Source organism: Hypanus sabinus, chromosome 16 (assembly GCF_030144855.1).
Source record: "Hypanus sabinus isolate sHypSab1 chromosome 16, sHypSab1.hap1, whole genome shotgun sequence".
Lineage (NCBI taxonomy): Eukaryota > Metazoa > Chordata > Chondrichthyes > Myliobatiformes > Dasyatidae > Hypanus > Hypanus sabinus.
In genome coordinates, this window is record NC_082721.1 from 72,289,515 (window position 1) to 72,316,455 (window position 26,941).

General features: G+C 39.2%; 1 protein-coding gene across 4 annotated transcripts in view; it reads left to right on the plus strand.

The window, feature by feature from the left end:
* pbx4 (pre-B-cell leukemia transcription factor 4) overlaps window positions 1–26,941 on the plus strand; it is a 418,773-nt gene that overhangs the window by 318,600 nt on the left and 73,232 nt on the right. For all 4 annotated transcript variants that reach the window (XM_059992097.1, XM_059992099.1, XM_059992100.1 and 1 more), the window contains exons 3-4: window positions 23,727–23,971; window positions 24,893–25,083. In XM_059992097.1, the coding sequence (XP_059848080.1) occupies window positions 23,727–23,971; window positions 24,893–25,083 (436 nt within the window). The remainder of the gene's footprint in view (window positions 1–23,726; window positions 23,972–24,892; window positions 25,084–26,941) is intronic.

Consider the following 26,941-nt stretch of genomic DNA (forward strand, 5'->3'; position numbering starts at 1 on the left):
CCTGCCTGTCCATCATTTAAGAAGCACTGGGTATATATCCTGCCTTAACCAAGTTTTCTGGTTACAAGCAAAAGAAAATCTGCAGATGCTGGAAATTCAAGCAACACAAGTCAAGTCGCTTTTTATTGCCATTTCGATCATAAACTGCTGGTACAGTACACAGTAAAAACGAAACAACGTTCCTCCAGGACCATGGTGCTACATGAAATAACACAAAACTACATTAGACTATGTGAGGCAGCTCAAGGTTACACTAGACTACATAAAACAACACAAAAACTGCACTAGACTACAGACCTACACAAGTCTACATAAAGTGCACAAAACAATGCAGGGCAGCTCAATAATCAATCAATCAATTAATTAAAGATTAATAAACAAGACCATAGGCATAGTAGAGGACAAATTTCAATATAATAATAAATGATGTAGATGTCAGTCTAGACTCTGAGTATTGAGGAGCCTGATAGCTTGGGTGAAGAAACTGTTGCACAGTATGGTTGTGAGAGCCCGAATGTTTCGGTACCTTTTGCCAGATGGCAGGAGGGAAAAGAGTTTGTATGAGGGGTGCGTGGGGTCTTTCACAATGCTGTTAGCTTTGCGGGTGCACACAAAATGCTTGAGGAACTCAGAAAGCCAGGCAGTGTCTATGGAAAAGAGTATAGTCAATGTTTCAGGCTGAGACCCTTAATCAGAACTGGAGAAAACATCATCTGTGCTCTTTTCCATTGAGGTTGCCTGGCCTGCTGTGTTCCTCCAGCATTTTGTGTGTTACCAAGTTTTCTGCTTGCTCATTTAATATACTCACTACCCTGTATATGAAAAAGTTGCCCTTCGTGTCCCTCTTTCCCCTCTCAGCTAAACCAGTGCCCCCTAGTTTCAGACTACCGTACCCTGGTGAAAAGACTGGGTTGGGGAGCTGACTATTGACCTAATTCATTAGGGCACTTTAGATGAGGTGCTTGCCGTTTTAGCTGTTCTTCTTCTTGCTTAGATACTCTTACAGGAGGGAAGGCTTTGAAGTTACTATTCATAAGGTGAAAGGCACTGGATGTTCATCTTTCATGTCACATGTATGTGACATTTAGAAAGGTCATAACAGAAGGAAAATCAGGCAGGAATTGAGGAAAAAGTGGAGGGAAACATTTTTGAAGTAGGCAGAGTGGATGTGGTAGTCAAGCTAATATTTGGAAGGGGGTGAGATTGGAGAGGCTAGTTTGTTTTTACAGAGGCTTTGGAAGCATGAGTTTGGTAAGATATGGGGTTGAGAGGGTTGGGAAGAGAACACGAACTGTGATAGGAAGAATTGCAAGGCCAGTGTGCATGGGGCTCAGGAAATTTTCTATAGGCCATCTAATAAAAATATTGCTGTGGCAGAGGCAATTAACCAAGAAATTACTGAGGCTTGTAAGAATGAAACGGCAGTTGTCATGGGGGGATTTTAACTTCCACATAGATTGGGTGAATCAGGCTGGTCAAGGAAGTCTTGAAGGGGACTTCATAGAATGCTTCCATGATGGCTCTCTTGAGCAGTATGTTAGTGAACCTACAAGGGAAAATACTATCTTATATCTAGTCCTGTGCAATGAGACAGGTAAAATTAGTGATTTTGCAGTCAGGGATCCTCTTGGAAAGAGTGAAAGTGCGGGGAGAGCCAGCCTTGGATAACTAAGGAAATAAAAGATAGCATCAAATTAAAAGCTCGTGTACAAAGTCGCAAAGAGTAGTGGGAGACTGGAGGATTGGGAAAACTTTAAAAAGCAACAGAGAACAACTAAACAAGAAATAAGGAAAGGGAAGATGGAGTATAAAAGTAAATTAACACAATATAAAAACAGATAGTAAAAGTTTTTATAAATATATAAAGCGGAAGAGGGTGGCTAAAGTCAACATAGGTCCCTTGGAAGACGAGAAGGGGAAATTGGTATTGGGTGATAGGAAATGGCTGAGGCATTAAATGACTATTTTATGTCGGTCTTCATGGTGGAGGACACGTATAATATGCCAAAGAATGATGTTATAGACGAAATGGAAGGTGAAGACCTCAATAAAATCACTGTCACTAAAGAGATAGTGATGAGCAAACCAGAGGGCCTGAAGATAGATAAGTTTCCTGGTCCTGATGGGATGCATCACAGGGTGCTGGGGGAATTAGCGGAGGTTATAGTAGCCACGTTGGTAATCATTTACCAAAATTCTCTAGACCAGGGGTCGAAAACGTTTACCACTGAAAGAGCCAATATGGACCCATTTCCCACAGAAAAGAAAACACTGGGAGCCACAAAACCCGTTTGACATTTAAAATGAAATAACACTGCATACAACGTTTTTTTTTGCCTTTATGCTATGTATAAACAAACTATATTGTGTTGCATTTATGAAATTGATGAACTCCTGCAGAGAAAACGAAATTACATTTCTGCATGCAACAAAAACATTTTGAACTCCGAAAAAAAGACGTTGGGTTGAAGGTTACTCCATAGGTAGCCTACCTTGGATCGAAGAATTAAAAGAAAGCGCGCACTGGCGGGTGTCAGGCATTGGCAGTGGTGATGTATATTAATAGCGATAAAAAACACGTTGTAGCGGTGTAGCGCTACACGCAGCGCTAAAATAAAGACACTGCAGTCAAAGGTAACTTTATTCGAACTAAACAGCCTTGATTTAAAGCCTCCCTCAACCCGTCCCCGTGGGCGCGGATGCTCCAAAAGACACATACTCACAAACCCCCGTAGGCTATCTGCCTTAGCCGGAACGGTGGCTAATTGTGAGCCGGTTCGGATGTGCCAGGAAATGGGGTCTCCACAACGTTTTTAGATTGTACAAGATCACCATAATCTTCAAATTTCGAATTACATTTCAAAAACTAACAAACTACGGGGAGCCGCAGCACAGAGATCAAAGAGCCGCATGTGGCTCCGGAGCCGCGGGTTGCCGACCCTTACTCTAGACCCTCAGCAGGTCCCGGCAGATTGGAAGACAGCAAATATCATGCCACTTTTTAAAAAGGATGTAGGCAAAAGATGGGCAGCTATAGTCCGGTAAGTTTAACATCTGTAGTTGGGGAAAATGCTTGAAGCTGTCATTAAGGAAAAAATAACGAAATATTTAGGAAGGAGTGCTTACATTAGACAGACACAACATGGATTCAGAAAGGACAGGTCCTGTTTGACGAGCTTACTGTAGATCTTTGAGGACATAATGAGTGCACTGGATAGAGGGGAACAGGTGGATATCGTGAACTTGGATTTCCAGAAGGTATTCGATAAGGTGCCACACAAGAGACTTACAAATAAAATACGGATGCATGGAGTCGGAGAAAGTGTATTGGCATGGATAGTGGATTGGTTAACCAATAGAAGGCAGAGAGTTGGTATAAATGGGTGTTTCTCTGGTTGGCAGTCAGTGGTGAGTGGGGTGCCACAGGGGTCAGTGCCGGGTCCGCAGCTGTTTACCATTTACGTTGACGATTTGGAAGAGGGGACCGAGTGTAATGAGGCAAAATTTGCTGATGATGCTAAACTGAGTAGAAATGTAAATTGTACAAAGGATGTGGAGAGTCTGCAGAGGGATACAGATAGGTTAAGTGAGTGGTTCAAGATGGAATACAGCGTTGGTAAATGTGAGATCATCCACTTTGGAAGGAATAATAGAAGAGCAGATTATTATTTAGATGGTGAAAGATTGCAGCATGCTGTTGTGCAGAGGGACTTGGGAGTGCTTTTCATGAATCGCAGATATTTGGCTTGCAGGTACAACAGGTCATTAAGAAGGCAAACAGAATGTTGTTCTTCATTGCGAGAGGGATTGAATTCAAGAGCAGGGAGGTCATACTGCAACTCTACAGGGTATTGGTGAGGCTGCACCTGAAGTACTGTATGCAGTTCTGGTCTCCATACTTGAGGAAGGTGATACTGGCTTTGGAGGCAGTGCAGAGGAGGTTCACCAGGTTGATTCCAGAGATGAAGGGGTTAACCTATGAGGAGAGATTGAGTCAACTGGGACTATACTCTCTGGAATTCAGAAGAATGAGAGGGGATCTTATAGAAATATACAAAACTTTGAAAGGGATAGATAAGATAGAAGTAGGAAAGTTGTTTCCATTGGTAGGTGAGACTAGAACGAGGGGACATTGCTTCAAGATTCAGGGGAGAAGATTTAGAATGGAGATGTCGACAAACCCAGAGAGTGGTGAATCTGTGGAATTCTCTACCCAGGGAAGCAGTTGAGGCTTTTTCACTAAATATATTTAAGATACATTTAGAAAGGTTTTTACATAGTGAGGGGAATTAAGGGTTATGGGGAAAAGGCAGGTAGATGGAGCTGAGTTTAGGGACAGATCCGCCATGATCTTATTGAGTGGCAGGGCAGGCTCAAAGGGCCAGATGGCCTACTTCTGCTCCTATTTCTTATGTTCTTATGAATTGTGAGGCTGGAATGTGCGATTTTGGAGGAGCTTAAGTGCAGAGTGTGGGTGGACTGAGAGTTTTGGTAAACGTTTTACAGTACTTAACTGCTTCCCTCCTGAGACCTCATGGATTTGTAACACTACATGTCCACCAAGTACATCAACAGGAGTTGTGTGAAGAGAATGTTAGATGATGTCATGAACAAGATTTGCAGCATGATTTAAATGCTTTGACCCCGAACTGGTTGCAACACCAAAATTCAAAGTACATTTATTATCAAGCTATATATACAGTATACAACCTTGAGATTCATCTTCTTGTAGGCAACCACAAAACAAAGAACCGCCATAGAACTTCATGTTATAAAGAAAGTATCCACACACAAGCCCATCAAGTGTACAAAAAAAAAATCACACAAATTGAATTGAATTTAAATTTAAAATTGAAGTTAAATTTAAAATCGGTCCGGGTCTACGCAAATCAGAAGCCTTGGATTCATAGTTCAGTGTGTGTTGTTCTCAGTGAAAGGGATAAAGACTTTTTTTCTGGCTTTGATCGTTTCTTCTTTCGCAACTGAAATCTGAGCACAAACCAGATTATAATCTATCTAGCTGTTGGTTGTCCGTTGTATTTGACGATGACAGTAAAACCTGTACAGGAGAGCTTTTAAAGTGGAAAAACCATTATGCTGGGGCAGGTCCATTCTCTTGACTTTGGAAACCTGGATCCAGTGCTAAGATTAGTTCTTACAACTGGGCTGTTCCTTGGATGTAGAGGATGACTATGACTTCTGTGCCTTGACAATGCCCTTCATCCTGCACAAAGTATTTCAGGTCTCACTATTGATCTCATGGTGTGAGGCCCACTGGCTACCCGCAGCTGGCTTAGTCTACCTAGCTGTTTGAATGTTACAGTGGTCACACTCCAGGGTACCGGAAACAGCTGCTTGGAGCTACAGGTGAGAGCTGAGTGTCCGGTGTGGCCTAAAGGTGAGAGAGCTCCCTCCAAATGGACATGACAAGCCCCTTCACCCGAGATACTAATCCTCCCTGAACACCCCACAGACCCCATCTAGTTACACACACACTTTAATTATGTTTCACATATATCATCTTGATTATAAATCATCGTATGTTAGTATTTTTAATGGAATATTTCTAGAGTATTCAGGCATTATCTCTCTGCATAATTTTAGCATACCAGTAATTTTATGGGGTAAGTAGCTGTTACTATTTAGTTATAAGGAAGGCTGAACAAATGAGAAAGGTTTAATATTTCCTTATTTAATAGGTAAAAGTAAATTAACAATATAAAGGAACAAAGAAGGAATCCAGTTATCTACCTGAGTACTGAAGGGACAGATGAGCTTTAAGAATGTTTCCACCTTCCGTTGTGGGAGATGTAAGATGCCTCTATGTACCATTCTATGATCTGAACTAATAGCGAAAGTAAAAAATAATGAGGCTCCAAACATTAGGGTAACTAATAATTAGTTAATAGTTTATAACTAAATATTATAACTATTTTGTGAATATTATCACCAGATACAGCTTCCACTATTAGCGTTACTGCTATAAACATTGGCAGAAGCCTGTAGTTTTCTTTTAAACAACATAATTTTGATGATTGATTTTCTGTACAGTGTCTCTTGATCTAATGATAAAAATAAACCATATATAAAATCAGTTAACAGTAAAGATGTGACTAGTTGTGAAGGACTGACTTGTTTTAGTTGGGAAACCAATGTGATGTGTAACCCGCCATCTCGGATCTTTGCCAATGTTGGGACCCTGCAGCTGTACTTTCTCTGTTCCCTGGCAGCCTGACCCACTTTCCAAGATGACCTATGGTTAATGTCAAATACAGTAGCTTTCTTATTGTGTTTGATATTTTACCTTATTGTCATCAGGATTTGAAGCCTTAAATGAAGTTTAAACTACATAACTGGAAATGTCAAGTGTTGGATTCATCAAGAATACAAAGTGTTCCAGCAGGTTGAGACAAAAGCTTTACTGTCTATTCTTAAATGTTTCAGTTGTACACTGATGTACAGGAAATTAACTTATGAGGTTAATATATTACTAAAGTTTGTAAATATTTTTTGTGCAAGAGCTCATTTACAATATTTGGAAAGCCCTGGGAACCTCCTGTCTTTTATGAGAACTGCATTTCTTTCACAGAAGTTTGTATGTTATTACAACTTCTGTGATGGAAATGTGATTCCATTAAAAGGCAGATGTAACAATGCATCTAAAATGCTGGAGGAACTCAGCAGGCCAGGCAGCATCTATGGAAAGGGATAAGCAGTCAAAGTTTTGGGCCGAGACCTTTCATCAAGACTGGAATAAAGAAATTAGAAGCACAAGGTTGTGTTCTACCTGGAGGACTCTGAAATATGTAGCAGCTGTATTACAAATTAAGCCTAAACTGCTGCTAATTTGTCTACTAAATGCTGTTAGATTTCCCAGTGGGATATACCCCAGATTATTGGGAGAGGCAAGAGATGGGATTTTTGGGGCCTTGACCAATATCTTTATGTCTTCTCTAGCCACAAGTGAAGTCTGGGATGACTGGTAAATAACTAATATTGTTCCATTACTCAAGAATGTTTTGTTGAAGCTGTATAATTGAATTGGAAAAGACTTATAGAGTCTCTTTCAATCAAATTGAAGAGACTAGGAGAGAGGAGGTTAGTGCACAAATAGAGAAAGCTAGTAGACAGTGTGTGAGGGAGGATAGGCAGGTGGTAGAGAAGGAGAGCGCCCAGACTGAAGATGTAGGGGAGAAGGAAGAAAAAGATAAAGTTGTGTGCACTGTTGGGGATAAACAGAGAGTAAGAGGTGGAGAGTTTCTTAAATGCATCTATTTTAATGCTTGGAGCATTGTAAGAAAGGTGGCTAAGCTTAGAGCATGGATTGATACCTGGAAATATGATGATGGTAGGTATTAGTGAAACATGGTTGCAGGAGGGGTGTGATTGGCAACTAAATATTCCTGGATTTCATTGCTTGAGGTGTGATAGAATCGGAGGGGCAAGAGGGGGAGGTGTTGCATTGCTTGTCAGAGAAAATATTACAGCGGTGCTTTGGCAGGATAGATTAGAGGGCTCGTGTCGGGAGGCTATTTGGGTGGAATTGAGGAATGGGAAAGGTGTAGTAACACTTATAGAGGTGTATTATAGACCACCAAATGGGGAGAGAGAATTGGCGGAGCAAATTTGTAGGGAGATAGCAGATATTTGTAGTAAGCACAAGGTTGTGGTTGAGGGAGATTTTAATTTTCCACACATAGACTGGGAAGCCCATTCTGTAAAAGGGTTGGATGGTTTGGAGTTTGTAAAATGTGTGCAAGTTAGTTTTTTTGCCGCAGTACATAGCAATACCAACTAGAGAAGGGACAGTGTTGGATTTCCTGTTAGGGAATGAGATAGGTCAGGTGCTGGAGGTATGTGTTGGGGAGCACTTCGGGTCCGGAGATCACAATGCCATTAGTTTCAATATAATTATGGAGAAGGTTAGGACTGGACCCAAGGTAGAGATTTTTGATTGGAGAAAAGCTAACTTTGAGGAGATGTGAAAGGATTTAGAAGGAGTGGATTGGGACAATTTGTTTTATGGGAAGGATGTAATAGAGAAATGGAGGTCATTTAAAGGTGAAATTTTGAGGGTACAGAATCTTTATGTTCCTGTTAGGTTTAAAGGAAAGGTTAAAAGTTTGAGAGAGCCATGGTTTTCAAGCGATATTGGAAACTTGGTTTGGAAAAAGAGGGAGATCTACAATAAATATAGGCAGCATGGAGTAAGTGAGGTGCTCGAGGAATATAAAGGATGTAAGAAGAATTTCAAGAAAGAAATTAGAAAAGCTAAAAGAAGATATGAGGTTGCTTTGGCAAGTAAGGTGAAAATAAATCCAGAGGGTTTCTACAGTTATATTAATAGCAAAAGGATAGTGAGGGATAAACTCAGAGAATCAGAATGGACAGCTATGTGCAGAGCCAAAAGGGATGGAGGAGATTTTGAACAATTTCTTTTCTTCGGTATTCACTAACGAGAAGGATATTGAATTGTGTAAGGTAAGGGAAACAAGTAGAGTAGTTATGGAAAATATGATGATTAAAGAAGAGGAAGTACTGGCACTTTTAAAGAATATAAAAGTGGATAAATCTCCAGGTCCTGACAGGATATTCCTTAGGACGTTGAGGGGAGTTAGTGTAAAAATAGCAGGGGCTCTGACAGAAATATTTCAAATGTCACTAGAGACGTAGGATGCCGGAGGATTGGTGTATTGCTCATGTGGTTCCATTGTTTAAAAGGGGTCTAAGAGTAAACCTAGCAATTATAGGCCTGTAAGTTTGTTGTCAGTGGTGGGTAAGTTAGTGGAAAGTATTTTTAGAGATGGTATATATAATTATCTGGATAGACAGGGTCTGATTAAGAACAGTCAACATGGATTTGTGCGTGGAGACACCAAGCCTTCCAACAGCTGGTCCGATGTACTATTCCCCCTGGTGATGCTCCTAAATGGCACTAGCTTAGCATCGGCCTGTCCCCAGGGCCACAAAACCTCAGAACCCGAGGATGTGCTTGTCTTCTAGGCCGTGTCCTTGGGATATGGAAAAGCGCCATTCATGAGCTCCTGAGAGTGAGCCCCCACCACCGGAAAGAACCTGTAACTGTAACTCCTGGTCAGGGTCTTCAACAGAACCCCATCTACCCTGAAAGTTAATAGGAGGGACATTACAGGTAGAAATTAAGCTGTTTTCACAGATGAACATGAAGGTATCACAATTTAGTGCTATCATGACTCCACCTTCACCTATGAAATGGAGTGCTTGGTTCTTGTTTTGAAATTATTCAAATAGCTGATCTATCTCACTTCTGTATGCCTCCTCATTGCTAACTGAAGTTCCACCAGCAATTGTCGTCATTAAATTTACAGATGGTATTTAAGCCATGCGTTGCCATACAGTTGTGAGTTCAGAGAGACTAGAGCACGGTCTAAGCCAGTGTTGATTATTAGCGAGGAGGAGATGTTATTTCCAATCTGCACTGACAATGGTCTTCCTATGAGGAATAAAGGATTCATTTTGCAAGGGTACAGTAGGTACAGAGGCCCAGGTTTTGGTGATACCAAGGGTATGATTGTTGAATACTGAGCTGTAATCAGTAAACAACAGCATGACATACATACTGCTGTTATCCAGCTGGTCCAAGGCCAAGCGGAGAGCCAATGAGATTGCATCTGCTGTAGACCTATTTTGGTGATAGGCAAATTGCTGTGGGTCCATGTCCTTGCTCAGATAGGAGTGAATTCAAGCCATAATCAACATCTTAAAGCACTTCATTACAGTAGATATGAGTGCTACTGCTCAATAGTTATTGAGGCAGCTGACTAGGTTCTTGGGTCCCAGTATGATTGATGTCCTTTTGAAGCATATGGGACTGCAGGAATGAGAAATCGAAGATGTGCTTGAATATTCCCACCAGTTGGTTGACACAGGTTTTCTGTGCCCTACCAAGTACAGCATTGGGGCCTGATGCCTTGCAAGGATTCATACTTTTAAATGATGTTATACTATTGGCATCTGAGACAGTTATTACAGGGTTGCCAGCTCCTGCAGGGATTTGCACAGGCCTAGTTTTATTCTCCTTTTCAAAGCGTGCATAAAAGGTGTTGAGATTGTTTGGTAGTGAAGCATCGCAACATTCATGATGTGAGGTTTTACTTTTTAGAAAGTATAGCCTCAAACTCTACTACAGCCGATGTGCATCTGATCGTGTCTCTAGGTTCACTCAGAATTGCGTTTTTGCTCTTACAATAGCCTTCCGTAGAACATAACTGGACTTCTTGTAGATTTCTGGATCACTGGTCTAGACGCAGATTTAGCCCTCAGCATCCTGCGAATTTCACAGTTCATCCAGAGTTTCTGGTTTGAGTATGTCCAGTATGTTCTCAAAGACACATACTGTACTCATCTTCACAGGTCTTGATGAAGTTAATGACAACTGAGGCATATTCATTCAGATTCAAAGATCAATCTCTGAATGTGGTCTAGTCTACCAATTCAAAACAGTCCTGTAAGCAATCTTCTGCCTCCCCTGACCAAACCTTTGTGGTCCACACCACTAGAATTGGGGTCCTCGGTCTCTGCCTATATGTAGGGAACAAAAATTATTTTCCCTGAGATTGGACATTAGCCAGGAGAGTGGTAGGGAGTAGGGTCTTCAGGGAATTGTGTTTCATTTTAAACTGCACTCACTACCTGGGTGGTCTGTGGTCCAAAGTATCTCAAAGATAGAATTTTTAAACATCTTGAAAGGATGGTGCTTGCTGAAGTACTTGTGACTGTAGATTTCAGTTGTAGTTATAAAGGAGAATATTTGATGATTTCCTTGGGCACTGTAATAAGTCATTGCTCTCTGGCACCACCTTGATAGGGTGGTAAAGAAGGCATATGGCATGCTTATCTTTATTAGTCAACGAATTGAGGTCAAGAGTTGTAAAGTTACGTTGCAGCTTTATAAGCCTCTAATTACGTCACATCTGGAGTATTACATTCAATTCTGGTCACCCCATTATACAAATTATTTTATTACAATATTATGATGAAGCTTTGGAGAGGCTGCAGAAGAGGTTTGCCAGGGATAATACCTGGATTAAAGAGCATGTGCTATAAGAAGAGGGACAAATTTGGGTTGAGGGTGAGAGGAAATCTGATACAAGATTACAAGATTATGAGAGGCATAGATAGAGTAGGCAGCTGGTATCTTTTACCCAGGGTTGAAATGTCTAATACCAGAGGGCATGCATACATTTAAGATGAGAGTGAATAAGTTCAAAGGAGAAGTGTGATGCACCATCAATAACTCCGAGACGTGAGGCGAGATATAGGCTTTTATTGGCTGGAAGAAAGAACAAGCAGCAATTGACCACCATACTACATCCTGGAGACTGAGGCCAGGGCTCAGGCTCCAATCGCCTTTATACCGGGGTCTGTGGGAGGAGCCACAGGAGCAGTCAGCGGGGGGGGGGGGGGGGGGGGTGTCCAGACAGGTATATGTAGTTCACCACAAAGTGCAAGGCAAGTATTTTACACAGTGAATGGTGGGACCTGGAATGTTGGAGGCAAATATGATAGGGGTGTTCAAGAGGTTCCTAGATAGCAATGTCCATATTCATTCAGGAAGGATGTAGACATTGTGTAGGCAGAAAGGATTAATTTGGTTGGACATTTGATTACTAATTTAAATAATTTTACATAACATCATAGGTCTAAAGGCTTTTAGTGCTCTGTTTTCCAGATAATATGCTTTCATATTACAATACATTGTTTGTGATTCTGTGCCAAACAACACCTCCAATGTTAGAACAAGTTACTTTACTTATTTCATTGCTGTTTCTGGTCATGAGGGTGTCTGATTTGATGGAAATCCATTCTATCCTATCAGCTGCAATTGCCATTTTTTAAAGGTAAGCTGTCAGCTTGAGGTTCTGTCTGCTTTATTGTGTTGAGATTCTTGCTGCTTTATTTACTGGGTGTTCAGTAACCAGAACTCAGTATTGCAAATGACATTGCCAAAAGTCTCAATATTAATGTGCCACCTTACTGTTTCTACCTATCACTTTGAAATGGGCAATTAGTGGCAAATACATGTGACGTCAAGTGAAGTTCAGGTATATTCACCAACACTCTCCCTGGCATCATCTGTCTGTTCTCCAACAAAGTTATTAGAAAATATTGCATTGTTTTGCCAGTTTTTTTTGAAAACCAAAGTCATTTTTGTTTCAAAAATTACTTATTTTTAAAATGTTAATTAAAAATATGAGTATCTTGAGACAATGATCCAAGGACTTTTGCATGGAGAGCCAATTGAATTTATTGCAGATATTAACCTGAAAAAAAATCAGTATTGTTTTGTAATTACAATCTTCACAGTTTTACTCAACGTCATTATATTAAGGTGTGAGTTTGGTAACATATAAGGCAACATATTTATCAACAATTTTAAGGTGATAAGATTATTTTGAAAATATGACAAAATTCACATCTGCTTTGCATCAATCTTGCCAATAACAATTTATGTCAAAATTTCCTGAGAATCTTATTAATAAATACTAGAATATAAAACCTAGCAGAAAGCAGCTATGGCTTTCAATGGGCCTTACATTATGAACCATGTTTCTTCTTTTTTTCTTCATTAGTGGATCAATGTTATTAAAATCCTTTCTGTGTATAAGCATACAGATATAAATATAATTTAAGGAAATTTATTAATTCATTGATTCTGGTCTCAGGAGAAATTATACAAAAATACAGGATATGTCTCTCAAAAAATCTATAATATGACACGCTGCATCTAAAACTTTGATTGCAATTGCTATTTATGTGAGGAATAAGCTATGTAATAACACTAGATTAGCAGCAATTGGAGTACTATGTCTGATACTTGGTACTGTAATTCAGGAGTGATATAAAATGGATGTAGAAGAAATTTGCTAAGTAACTCCAGGTTTGAGGTATTAGTGAGAATAGGCTAGAGAAAAGAGAGAGCTTTTGGATAAAGTGAGAGGGAGCAGTTTCAAAGACCTTTGAGGGGCTAGTTTTGTGTACAAAAATTGGTTTATATTTGGGGCTCACTCCAGGGGCTCTGGATATGAACAAGGAACTCCAGGAGATGGCAATATTCAGATACATAAAAAGATACAAGTCTATTACAGTCAGAAAAGATTAAAATAGATGAGCAAAAAGGTTGGCATGCATTTGGCAAAAGCTGGGCTCGGGGCCCTATTCCTATGCTGCAAAACTCTGTGACTAAGGGGAGCTCTAAAGGGGTTAAGATTAGGATATAGAACCATAGAACATTACAGCACAGAAACAGGCCTTTAGGCCCTTCTTGGCTGTGCCGAACCATTTTTTTGCCTAGTCCCACTGACTTGTACCTGGACATTTCCCTCCATACCCCTCTCATCCATGTACCTGTCCAAGTTTTTTTTAAATGTTAAAAGTGAGCCTGCATTTACTATTTCATCTGGCAGCTCATTCCACACTCCCACCACTCTCTGTGTGAAGAACCCCGCCTCCCCCAAATGTTCCCTTTAAACTTTTCCCTCTTCACCCTTAACCCATGTCCTCTGGTTTTTTTCTCCCCTAGTCTCAGTGGAAAAAGCTGCTTGCATTCACTCTATCTATACCCATCATAATTTTATATACCGCTATCAAATCTCCCCTCATTCTTCTATGTTCCAGTGAATAAAGTCCTAACCTATTCAACCTTTCTCTGTAACTCAGTTTCTCAAGTCCTGGCAACATCCTTGTAAACCTTCTCTGCACTCTTTCAACCTTATTAATATCCTTCCTGTAATTCAGTGACCAAAACTGCACACAATACTCCAAATTGGGCCTCACCAATGCCTTATACAACCTCACCATGACATTCCAACTCTTATACTTAATGCTTTGATTTATAAGGCCAATGTACCAAAAGCTCTCTTTACAAACCTATCTACCTGTGACGCCACTTTTAGGGAATTTTGTATCTGTATTCCCAGATCCTTCTGTTCTACTGGTCTCCTCAGTGCCCTACATTTACCTTGTATGTTCTACCTTCATTTTTCCTTCCAAAGTGCAATACCTCACACTTGTCTGTATGAAACATCTGCCATTTTTCAGCCCATTTTTCCAGCTGGTCCAAATCCCTCTGTAAGCTTCGAAAACCTTCCTCACTGTCCACTACACCTCCGATCTTTGTATCATCAGCAAATTTGCTGATCCAGTTTACCACATTATCATCCAGGTCATTGATATAGATGATAAGTAACAATGGACCCAGCACTGATCCCTATGGCACACCACTAGTCACAGTCCTCCAATCAGAGAAGCAATCCTCCACTACCATTCTCTGACTTCTCCCATTGAACCAATGTCTAATCCAATTTACTACCTCACCATGTATACCTAGCAACTGAATCTTCCTAAGTAACCTCTCATGCGGGACCTTGTCAAAGGCCTTACTGAAGTCCATGTAGACAACATCCACTGCCTTCCCTTCATCCATTTTCCTGGTAACCTCCTCGAAAAACTCCAACAGATTTGTCAAACATGACCTACCACGCACAAAGCCATGTTTAGTCTCCCTAATAAGTCCCTGTCCATCCAAATGCTCGTAGATCCTATCTCTTACTATTCCTTCCAATAATTTACCTAATACAAACGTCAAACTTACCGGCCTATAATTTCCCAGATTACTTTTAGAGCCTTTTTAAAACAATGAAACAACATGTGCTATCCTCCAATCCTCCAGCACCTCATCCGTAAATGCCAACATTTTAAATATATCTGCCAGGGCCCCTGCAATTTCAACACTACTCTCCTTCAAGGTCCGAGGGAATACCCTCTCAGGTCCTGGGGATTTATCTACTCCCATTTGCCTCAAGATAGCAAGCACCTCCTCCTCTTCAATCTGTATAGGTTTCATGACCTCACTACTTGTTTGCCTCATTTCCATTGACTCCATGCCAGTTTCCTCAGTAAATACAGATGCAAAAAACAATTTAAGATCTCCCCCATTTCTTTTGGTTCCATACATAGCCAACCACTCTGATCTTCAAGAGGACCAATTTTATCCCTTACTATCCTTTTGCTCTTAATATCCCTGTAGAAGCTCTTTGGATTATCCTTCACCTTGACTGCCAAAGCTACTTCATGTCTTCTTTTAGCCTTCATGATTTCTTTCTTAAGTATTTATTTTGCACTTTTTATACTCCTCAAACACCTTATTTGCTCCCTGTTTCCTATACGTGTTATACATATCATTCTACTTTTGCCTTTAATCCTGACAGGAACATATAAACTCTGCACTCTCAAAATTTCTCCTTTGAAGGCTCCCAATTACCAATGACATCCTTGCCAGAGAACAACCTGTCCCAATCCACGCTTTTTAGATCCTTTCTCATTTCTTCAAATTTGGCCTTTTTCCAGTTTACAACCTCAACCCGAGGACCAGATGTATCTTTATCCATGATCAAGTTGAAACTAATGATGTTATGATCACTGGAACCAAAGTGTTCCCCTACACATACTTCTGTCACCTGTCCTAACTCGTTTCCTAATATGAGATCTAATATTGCATCCTCTCTAGTTCGTACCTCTATATATTGATTTAGAAAATTTTCCTGAACACATTTTACAAACTCTAACCCATCTAGACCTTTAGTAGTATGGGAGTCCCAATCAATATGTGGAAAATTAAAATCTCCTACTATACAATTTATGTTTCCTGCAGTTGTCTGCTATGTCTCTGCAGATTTGCTCCTCCAATTCTCGCTGACTGTTGGGTGGTCTATAATACAACCCCATTAATATGGTCATACCTTTTCTGTTCCTCAGCTCTACCCATATGGCCTTGGTAGACAAGCCCTCTAATCTGTCCTGCCTTAGATAAAGAGAGACTGATACCCAATGGAGAATGGGTGGTGACTTAAAAGTAGGGGACTTGAAAGAACTAAGGTGACACAGCAAGTATAGGGTCTGGCAAGGACTGCCATGAGTATTAGTAGATTCCGTATTTATATTAGAAAGAGAGTTGGAAATGCATGAGAAAAAATTTATAGGGCACTGAGGACAAGGTCAAGCTAGATTTCCCCTACCAATTTGGACTCAATAGGCCAAATAATCCTCTCATGATTTAGTCATTCTAAGATGACTAACTTAAAAGAACAAAATTGATGAACAAATTGCTTACATTGCCAGTGATCCGGGTTCAATTCCACTGCTATCTGTAATGAGTTTGTGTGTTCTCTCTGTGACCACGTGGGTTTCCTTTAGGTGTTCCAGTTTCCTCCCACATTCCAAAAATGTATGGGTTAGTAGATTAATTGGGCATCACAGGTATATTGGGCCAGAAGGGCTTGTCATAGTGCTGTATCTAAATAAAAAGTAAGTAAAATAAAGTTGGTGTAATTTTTGTGAATTTCATTAAATCCACCTGCTCATTATCCCCTTGCCATCCAGTTCTATCTATCACCTACCAGCCTTTATTCCATCTGTTTCATATCCTACAATCTCTCCTGCTCCCCTCTGTCATGATGTAGGGTCTTGACACAACATGTTGACTTGCACCTTCTGCTTTCACATGATCCAAATTAAATCAATATATGTGCTGTGCTCAAATTTAATTTTTAGAGATCTTTCAACCTTATTGTGCTAAATTACTGTCTGTATTGTTCATTCACAGAAGCATCAGACTTAAGTAACAATAAAGAATCAAAGGGTCTTAGTTAAAGGGTCAAATATCTCTCTTGGTCAATGGCAGAATTCTTCCTCTTTCTGTAAAACACATGTTAAGTAGACCAACCTAAGTTGGGATCTCAGTCATCACACCAGCAGATGGGCTCAGCAAGATCGCTTTCAAAATTAAGTGGTCAGAAATAAGTAAAGCAACAATTGAAGAATGGAATCAAAAAAGGTGGCATTCATGGCAAGAAGGTGCCGGTAAGATTTCTGCAAGAACCCGAGTTCCGTCATAAATGACTGCATGATTTAGAACTCTGAGCTGCAAGTGATAATCTCTTTCAAGTGTGAATACAAAAGTCATACTTATAAAAGACGAAAGGCTCCCCAGTTTGTCAATGGAGTTATTCTGACTTCTGCATGCAGCATGAGTGCCATATGTAGCATATTATCTGCAAAGACAGCAGTTATTATAAGTTAATCAAGCTCCTTGTATCGCTTACACTGGCAGCTCGTTCCACACTCTCATCACCCTCTGAGTGAAGAGGTTTCTCCTCATGTTCCCCTTAAACTTACCACCTTTCTCTCTTAACCCATGTAATTTCACCCAACTTCAGTGGAAAAAGCCTGCTTGCATTTCTCCTATCTGTACCTATCATAATTTTGTATACCTCTATTAAATCGCCTCTCAATCTTCTACATTCCAAGGAATAAAGTCCTAACTTTAATCGTTCCTTATAACTCAGGTCTTCCAGACCCAGCAACGTCCTTGTCATTTTCCTCTGTACTAGTTCAACCTTATTTATATTTTGCCTGCAGGTACAGTGGTGGTGCTAGAAAGCTTGTGAATCCTGTAGAATTTTCTATATTTCAGAATAAATATGACCTAAAATATGATCAGATCTTCATATAAATCTTAAAACTAGATAAAGTGAACCCAATTAAATAAATAACACAAGAAAAAACATTATGCTTGTTCTTCTGTGAGACTTTGTTGAATGCCTTGATAAAGTCCATGTAGACAATATTCACTGCCTTACCTCAATCAACTTTCCTGGTAACTTTCACGAAGAAACCTATAAGATTGGTTAGATGATGTATCATGTATGAAGCCATACTTGACTATCCTTAATCAGTCCATGTCTATGCAAATACTTGGATATACAAACCCTTAGAATACCTTCCAATAACTTTCCCACTACTGATGTCAGGATCACTGGCCTATAATTTCCTGCTTTATTTTTAGAGATTTTCTTAAACAGCAAAACAACATTGGCTATCCTCCAATCCTCTGGTACCTCACCTGTCACTAAGATGATTTAAATATCCCTGCTGGAGCCCCGGCAACTTCTGCACTTGCCTCCCACAGGGTCTCAGGGAACACCTTGTCAGACCCTGGGGATTTATCCACCCTAATTTTGTCTCAAAGACAGCAAACACATCCTTCCCTGTGATCTGTATAGAGACTGTGAAATTGACACCATTTTGCCTCACTTCTATAGACTTTGTGTCTGTTTTCTGAGTAAAAAAATTCATTTAAGATCTCCCCATGTCTTTTGGCTCCATGTGTGGATTACCATTCTGAACTTACAAAGGGCCAGAGTTGCCCTTTCCAATCCTTTTGCTCTTAACATATCTGTAGAATGCCATAGGATTCTCCTTCATCTTGTCTGCTAAGGCAACCTCATGCCCTTTAGCCCTCCTGATTATTTTGTTAAGTATTCTCTTGCATTTCTTATACTCCATAAGCACCTCATTTGTTCTCACCTGCCTTTACCTGCAATGCACCTTTTTTTTTCCTAACAAGACCCTCAATATGTCTTGAAAACCAAGGTTCCCTACACCTGTTATCTTTACCTTTTTTTCTGTCAGGCACATACAAGCTTTTACTCTCAAAATTTTGCTCTTGTAGGCCTCCCACTTACCAGGTACACCTTTGCCAGAAAACAGCCTGTCCCAATCCACATTTGCTGGTTCCTTTCTAATACGATCAAAGTTGGCCTTTCTCCAATTTAGAATCTCAATCCACGGTCCAGACATACCTTTTTCCATATTTACTTTGAAACTAATGGTATTATGATCACTAAATGCAAAGTGTTCCCCTACACAAACGTATGTCATCTGTCATGTCTCATTCCCTAATAGCAGATCAAGTATCGCACACTCTCTCATTGGGACTTCTTTGTACTGATCTTTGTAACATTCCTGAACATGAAACCTTCTGCAGTATGGGAGTCCCAGTCAATATGTGAAACTTAAAATCACCTACTATAGCAACTTTGTTTCTTGTAACAGCCTGCGATCGCTCTACAAATTTGTTCTTCCAAGTTCCTCAGACCATGTTAATATTAGCCCCATTAACATGGTCATACCTTTCTTGTTACTCAGTTCCACCCATAATGTCTCACGAGATGAGTTCTGCAGTCTATCTTGACAGAACAATGCTGTGGCATTTTTCTTCACTAGTAACACCATCCGTCCTTTTTCAGTACCTCTTGCTCTTTCAGGACTTAGGAACTTTATGATGGAATTGTAAGTCCATTAATGGGAGTCCAAATGGTGTGAAGTTAAGCTGAACAAATGAATCAAACAAGTTACCTTACTGCTTTCTTTATCCATATTACCAGCTTTTATTCTGATAGCATCAAATACAGAAAAATGTGCAAAAAAATTGTAACAAGAACTGTTGGGATTAACTCTGGATTTAGCTTAGTATAATCATCTGACATAAGATTTAATCTATCTGTTAAATCACTGTATTCCTTTGTCTATTGGTAAAGTATTGCAAACTTTTTCAATGATAGTTAACATCAAAATAAGTTCATTGCCATATGCACAAGTGAAATGAAAAACTTGCAGTGGCATCACAGGCACATGGCTTTGAGATCAACAGGATTTAGAAGAAAAACAAATTATACACAATTTTTACAAGAAAAAAGACAGTAGTCCATTTTAGAGGTAATGCTGTTGAGTTGCTATAATGAGGTTGTTACTAGGGCTGTGCTTCAGAAGTTTAAGGTTTATATTATTACGTTTCTCCCATGCATCATCAGCTCTCTCCTCCACATTTCTGTACTTAGTCTCAGAAGTAACCATTTGATGTTCTGCTTCTTAACCCTTTCTTTTGCTGCCTAAATACTGCTTGTAGCCTTAAGTAACGTACACAAAATGCTGAAGGAACACAGCAGGTCAGGCAGCATCTATGAAAAAGAATAAAGAGTTGACATTTCCGGCCAAGATCTTACATCAGGCCCCTCACTCTCCCCTTTGAGGATATTCTGTATCATTCACTGGTATTCTTGAACCTGACACCAAGGAGGCAACATTGAAGATGTAACTAGCTTTGTTCCTTTAGCCCTATGAGTTCCCCTAACAGTATTTTTTCACTGTACTTATTTACTTGATTTTCTCTCTAACTAGTTTCCCAACATATCTGAGGGAGGACACAAAAAAAATCAGTTTGGCTGTTTTTGTTCTCAATTAAAATTTCCCCATTTCTGAATGTAGGGGATATTTACCTTCACTAACCTTTTTCTCTTCACGTATTTGGAAAAAGGTTAATATGTTTTTATGGTCACTGAAGCTTACCTTCATACCTGTCTTCCTCTACCCCTTAATCTTTTTGTCTCTTTACCTGCTGTACTTAAACTGGTTAAAAATATTATTTTGATGATATCAGATGGACTGCACTTCACAGAGATGTAAGTGAAGACGTTTCTTCTTCCTGCTGACTGGCTCGACTGTAGTACCCTAGACCTGTAACTAGAGTCTTAGTGAAATATGGAAATAGGCCCTTTGGTCTATCAAGTCTATGATGACCACAAACCACCCAAACCATCCATTTACACTGAGAACACGACTGGTACAGCTCAGGCATGATGCAAAGATAATCATTAATACCCTAGCAATCTCTTCCCTCACTTCCTGGAGCAAACTGGGGTATATCCTGACCGAGACCAGTGACTTATCTATCCCAATGTTTTTTTTAAAAGATCCAGCACTATCTCTTTCTTACCCTGAATGTTAGCCTTTTACGCTGAGCTCATATTCTTTCTCCCTGGTGCAAATGTGTTGAAGCAACTGTTCATTTAGGACCTACCCTAATTCCTTTGCATCCAGGCACATATATCCCTATTTATCCCTGAGAATTCCTATCTTCACTTTAGTCATCCCCCTGTTCTTCACATACATATGTGTAGAATGACTTGGGGGTTTTCTTAATCATACCTGCCTCTTCCAGCTCTTCTAATTCCCGTTTTAAGTTTCTTCCTGGCTACCTTATCATTCTCAAGAGTCCTGACTGCTTCCTAAACCTTATGCTTCCTTCTTCCCTTTAACTAAACACTCCGCCTCTCTTGTCAACCATGCTTCATTTACCCTACCTTTCCATGTCTCAGTGTGACTTGTCTATCCAGAGCTCCACATAGGTAATCCCTAAGCAACCACCACATATCTGCTGTTCATTTCTGTAAGAACATCCTGTTCAAATATACACTGCCAAGTTCCTGCTTATTACTGTTGTAATTAGCCCTCCCCCAATTAAATACATCTCTATATCATCTCCTCTTATTCTTGTCCATGATTATACTAAAGGTTAGGGAGTTGTAGTTATTATCTTTGTACTATTCACCCACTGAGACATCTTTCATCTGAACAGGAACATTGCTTAGTATGGCCTCTATTCTAGTCGGCCTGTCCACATACTATATCTGGAATCCTTTCTAGGAACACCTAACAAATTTTTTCCCATCTAAACCTTTTGTACTACTATTAATCCCATTTTTTAATCAGCCCACTTTCTTATCACCACCTCTAATCATACTACTCACCTACACACTTCTTTGGGATATGGAAGGAACCCCTTAATAAATAGTTGGATGAGCAATTGAGCAATGAATGAACCATGGTCCCTCTGCTGGAAGAATGGGGAGAATTGCTGTTACAAAACTTTCTTAGTTTATATCATGATCTTAGTAATAATAATTATTATTATAATCTACTATTCATTTTTAGTATCTTAGAAAAGGGAACAGGTATAGGCCATAATGACTTTGAGCCTGCTGTGCTTTGATCAATATTGACCCTCGGTCTCAGCATTTTCCAATACTATTACATATTTTCCTCCAAGTCATGGTAACATTTCAGAATGGAATCCTTGTTAATCTTTGCATTATAGACTTACAAATCTATAACGCAAGGATTTCATTCTTTGTGTTATACTGATGCAATGAGAAGTATAGAGTCCACAGATGCTAGTTTCTGTAATTTGAATCCAGGTCAGGTCATTCAATCTGCTCCTGTACGCTGACTCATCACCACCTATGATTCATTCAACAAGAGTGGTTTTGCCTGCTTATCCCTCTCTCTTTCTCCTCTCTTTATCATGGCATCTTCAAATCCACTGAAATAATTTCAGAATATACAAAAACCTTGAAGATAAAATTATCTATTTCAAAACTCGGGGTATAGATTATCAGGTCTTTGGGATTTATCAGCTTTGAAGCTCATCAACTTGCCTTGTGTTATTTTTTAACTTAGTTCCTTCAGTTCATCATTCCTGCTCAACCTTTCATTCTCTAACGTATCAAGCAAATTTTATCCATGAGGTAAATTATTCTGCCAGTTCTTCAGTTCTCATTATAAACTGTGCTGTCTCTGTTTGGAAGAGGCCCACATTTGTCTTCACTAATCATTTCCTTTTTATGTACCTATAAAATATCCTACAATCCATTTTTATGTTTCTCATCAATCTACATACATCTTGCCTTCAATTTCATGATCCTCTTTTGCCAAGTTCCAAAAAGCTTCTAATCCTTAGGCTAGCTGCTATTTTTGGCAACTTTGTAGGTCTCTTTTTTTGACATGATACTTTCTTTAATTTTTAGTGGAAGCCACAGATGATTTGATTTTCCTTTTGGGGTTTTAGTGCCTTTCAGGAATGTATTATTTTGCAGTGTATGTATGCATTATTTCTTTAAACACCAGCTACTGCCATATCTTTCAAAAAAGCGTTCTACCAGTCACCCATTGCCAACTCTGTCTCATATCTTCAGAGTTTATTTTGTTTGATTTAAGATTTTAGGTTTTTGAGATCTAAATATGGCAGAAAGCCAGCATTTATTTATAAACTTGCTTAATTGGACTTGAGAAAACCATGATATGGTACCTTCTTGAACCTCTGCACTCTTGCTGTCAGTTTCAGGATCCGTATTCAGTAATAACTTAGTGATGGTGATATATTTCCAAGTTAGGATGGTGTGAGGCTGAAAAGAAAAGGTAACGGGTTGGTAATCCAATATACCAGTTGCCTTTATTATTATTTATAGTAGACACTGAGTGTTTGGGAGTGTTAGGGAACATAACCTAATAAGTGTACAAATCAGCAAGGAAGCTAATAGTACTATACAAAAGTATGTTTACAGAATATGCTTCAGTACATTGTTAATTTTTCTGTGTTCCATTGTTTGCCAATATCACTTGAAATCTAACTGAAAAATGCAGGGCTTTCAGTACACAATCAATTAATTGGGAATCATTGCTGAGGATCTTTTAACTGATTATTGATGCTGTTACAATTGCTCTTCATTATTTTACAAGCTTTTGTTAAAATTCAATAGTGTAGTTTAATTTTGATATAGATCTTGAGTAATATAAAATCTCAATGAACTGAAATGTTAAATATCAATATCATACTACGGATTTATTGTGTAGTTATTTGTTAACCTTAGATAATGAATCTGTAGTTCCATTGCTAAATCCCAATCTTTGGAATTTTTAATCCTAATCCCTATTTGATATGTTTTACAACAGGCAATGCTTCTGACCTTGTGTGAGAAGGCCACTTAAAAAGAAGCTTGTACATTTTTAAAGGATTTTCTACCACTAAAACATTTCTTTGACTGTATCTCTTGTGATTAGTTAAATGGTACATGTACCATTCTTCAATTCCATGCTTTACTGGATAACAATGTGCTATGTCATTTTAACACCTGTTGATTATGGCAAAGTTATGATTTTATTTCTTGGCACATTTTTTTAATTGATGTTTCCATTGCAAAGTCAGTAACAATCTCTTTTGCTTTACACAGTGCTGAGTATTCGGGGTGTCCAAGAAGAGGAACCTCCAGATCCACAGTTGATGAGACTGGATAACATGCTTTTGGCAGAAGGAGTATCTGGTCCTGAAAAGGGTGGAGGTTCAGCTGCAGCAGCCGCGGCAGCAGCGGCATCTGGTGGATCACCAAATGACAATTCCATCGAGCACTCTGACTACAGAGCCAAACTTGCACAAATCCGACAGATTTACCACTCAGAGCTGGAGAAATATGAGCAGGTGTGATCCATGTAACCAAATATTGGAAAGGAGTAATAGCTCATAGGACATCGGTTTTACTTCTTTTGAAATTTCATATTTGTGTTCAGCAAATAAATCCTTTCACCAGTAGTAAAATCAATTCGAACATGAAATGGAGCATTCGGGTTGTTTGAGTGACAAACATTAGTGGATTGCCTTACAAGTTTACATTTAACCTTTGTAAAGCATGATTTAATCATAACGAAAACCAAATGTTAGAGCCAAGTGAATTTTTTTTAGAGAGATATTTACAGAATATAAGCATCTACCTGTTAATGAATCTGGCATAGCTGGATAATAATGAATGAGAAAAACTTTACTTACACTCCATAGTTGTCCTTAAGTGGTGTCCAATGTTTTTACCTGGTGGCTGACAGCTTGACAATCTAAACTACATACTTCAGAGGCTCAATCATAAAAACATTTACTTTTAATAATGTTTAACAAGATACTGATAAATGTTATAAAGCCACAAATACCAGAGTGTAAGTTAATTTTTCTTTGAAGTGTAAAATAGTTATATTTTACAAATTACGTTCTGGTTATTCAAACAATACAATACAAATTCCTTCATCTAAGGTTCTCATAAAGATCTGCTTGTGTATAAAATGAAAATCTGACCCATCTACAGCAAATCTGTGCCCGACCTGAGCTCAAGTACTTACAACTTTTTCCATTACCAGACCCAAAGGCACTTGGAGAACTACATGACCCATTTTTTTTTCCCTGAAGCTGTGGGGTATTGCATGTGAACTTTGTAGCATGTTGTCTATAGGAGCTGAAAGCTTCATTTACTGATATAGAAATAAGACAAATCTCATTTTTACCATCCATTTATGAATTCCATCTGATGAATTCCTTGTTAATGCATCTTCTAACCTTGGATTGTTCTGTGGGTAGGCATGTAGTGAATTCACCACACACGTCATGAACTTGCTTCGTGAACAAAGTCGGACCAGACCCATTTCACCAAAGGAGATTGAGCGCATGGTTTCTATTATCCACCGCAAATTCAGCTCTATTCAGATGCAGCTAAAGCAGAGTACATGTGAAGCAGTGATGATCCTCAGATCTCGATTCCTTGATGCAAGGTATGTTTCAAACTGCTGGCATCTGTTGAAACTGTTGATGCTGTTGTTACTTGTAAAAGTGAGGTATTGCTAAATCTGTGATGAGTTTTTGACTGCAAGCTGCTAATTAAGGACTGATGGAGAAAGTACCTCATTTCTCCACTTGCCCTTCAAGAAACCATCAATGGACAAACATTCAAATGTGAGGCTTTCCATATTATACAAAATAAACTGCTGTCATAAAATGGCTGCAGATCTACAGGCGAGCATGTGTGTAATAAAGATGTTAATGAAACTCTGTGGCGATGCTTGAATGTGTGCTAACTACACAAATGGAAGCTCAATGGAAACATGAACTTGAATGATCTGGTTTCATGCTTGTGACTTTCTGATTCTATGGCATTGTGATTTCCAGGGAAGCAAACATTGCAAGAATGGTACTGATGGGTAATATTGAACTTTGCAAAAAAAAAATCTAATGTAATGAAAGAACATAGTGACAGAGTTTGTTTTATGGTGCTGTTAGTTACAATATATATTCAGTGAAACATCCAAAGAGAAGTGCTGGTTGTTTTTATTCTCATTAGAATGTAGGAGGCTGAGAGATGACCTTATGAAGTTTTGTAAAACATTAAGAGGCATGGTTAGGGCAGGGATTTCGAGTCTTTTTACAGAATATATGGGTTTAAGGATAAGAGGGGAGAAATTTAAAGAAGATGTGAGGGGTAAGTTTTTCCACATTGTATGTGGTAGTTATATATGAAATGAGTTCCAAGTGAAGTTGTAGATGTAGATATAATTACAGAATTTAAACATATATACATATTTGGAGGGTACTAGGATGGGAAAGGATGGGAGACAAGCCTAATAAGGGGAAATAGGATTAGGTAGATAGGCATCATGGTTTTCATGTGTAAGTTGGGCCATAGTAACTGTTTATGTGCCATACAATTCCATGATGCTATAATGTTAAGAATACGTGATACTGAAGATTTGAAATAAAGACACGTTCACATTTGAGTATAGGACAGCATTAAGTGATGCTGGTAGGACTAATGGTAAAGAACAGTAACATTGCTTTGAAGCTTGAATGAGGGGATCATTTTCATATCAATAACATGGGATTGGAAAGTGAAGCCGAATAGGTGAGGAGCCAAAGAGACTGAAGTTGAGTTTCACTGTAAACTGAAAACTTACCAACCATGTCTTGTACGTTGTCATCCAAATCATTTATACAGGTGACAAACAGAAATGGACCTGGCACCAATCCCTGAAGCACATTACTAGTCACTGGTTCCAGTACTAAAAGCATTCTTCCACCATTGTCCTCTGCTTCCTATCATCGTGCCAATTATGTATTCAGTTAGTTTGTTCTCCCAGGATTCCAGGGAGATGTAACTTTTCATAGCAGCCTATTGTGTGGAACTTTATTAAAGGCCTTACTTTGTGTAGATTACTGCCTTGCCCTCAATGACCTTGATTTGTTTGTTTGTGATGTGCCATGTCATATGACATTGGCGACCATGATCTATGACCGTGATTGTTTTTTGCCAATTTTTTCTACAGAAAGGGTTTGCCATTGTTACCTTCTGGGCAATATATTTACAAGACAAGTGACCTCAGCCATTATCAATACTCTTCAGAGATTGTCTGCCTGGTGTCAGTGGCCACATAACCAGTTCTTGAGCTGCTCATACGATCATCCATCACCTGCTGCCATGGCTCCATGTGACCCTGATCGGGGACTAAGCTGGTGCTACACCTTGGTCAACGGTGTCCTGCAGGCTAGTGGAGGGAAGGGGTGCCTTACTCCTCCTTCAGTAGAGATGTATCTCCACAATCCCACCTCCCCCACCTTCAAAACACTTAATCAAATTCA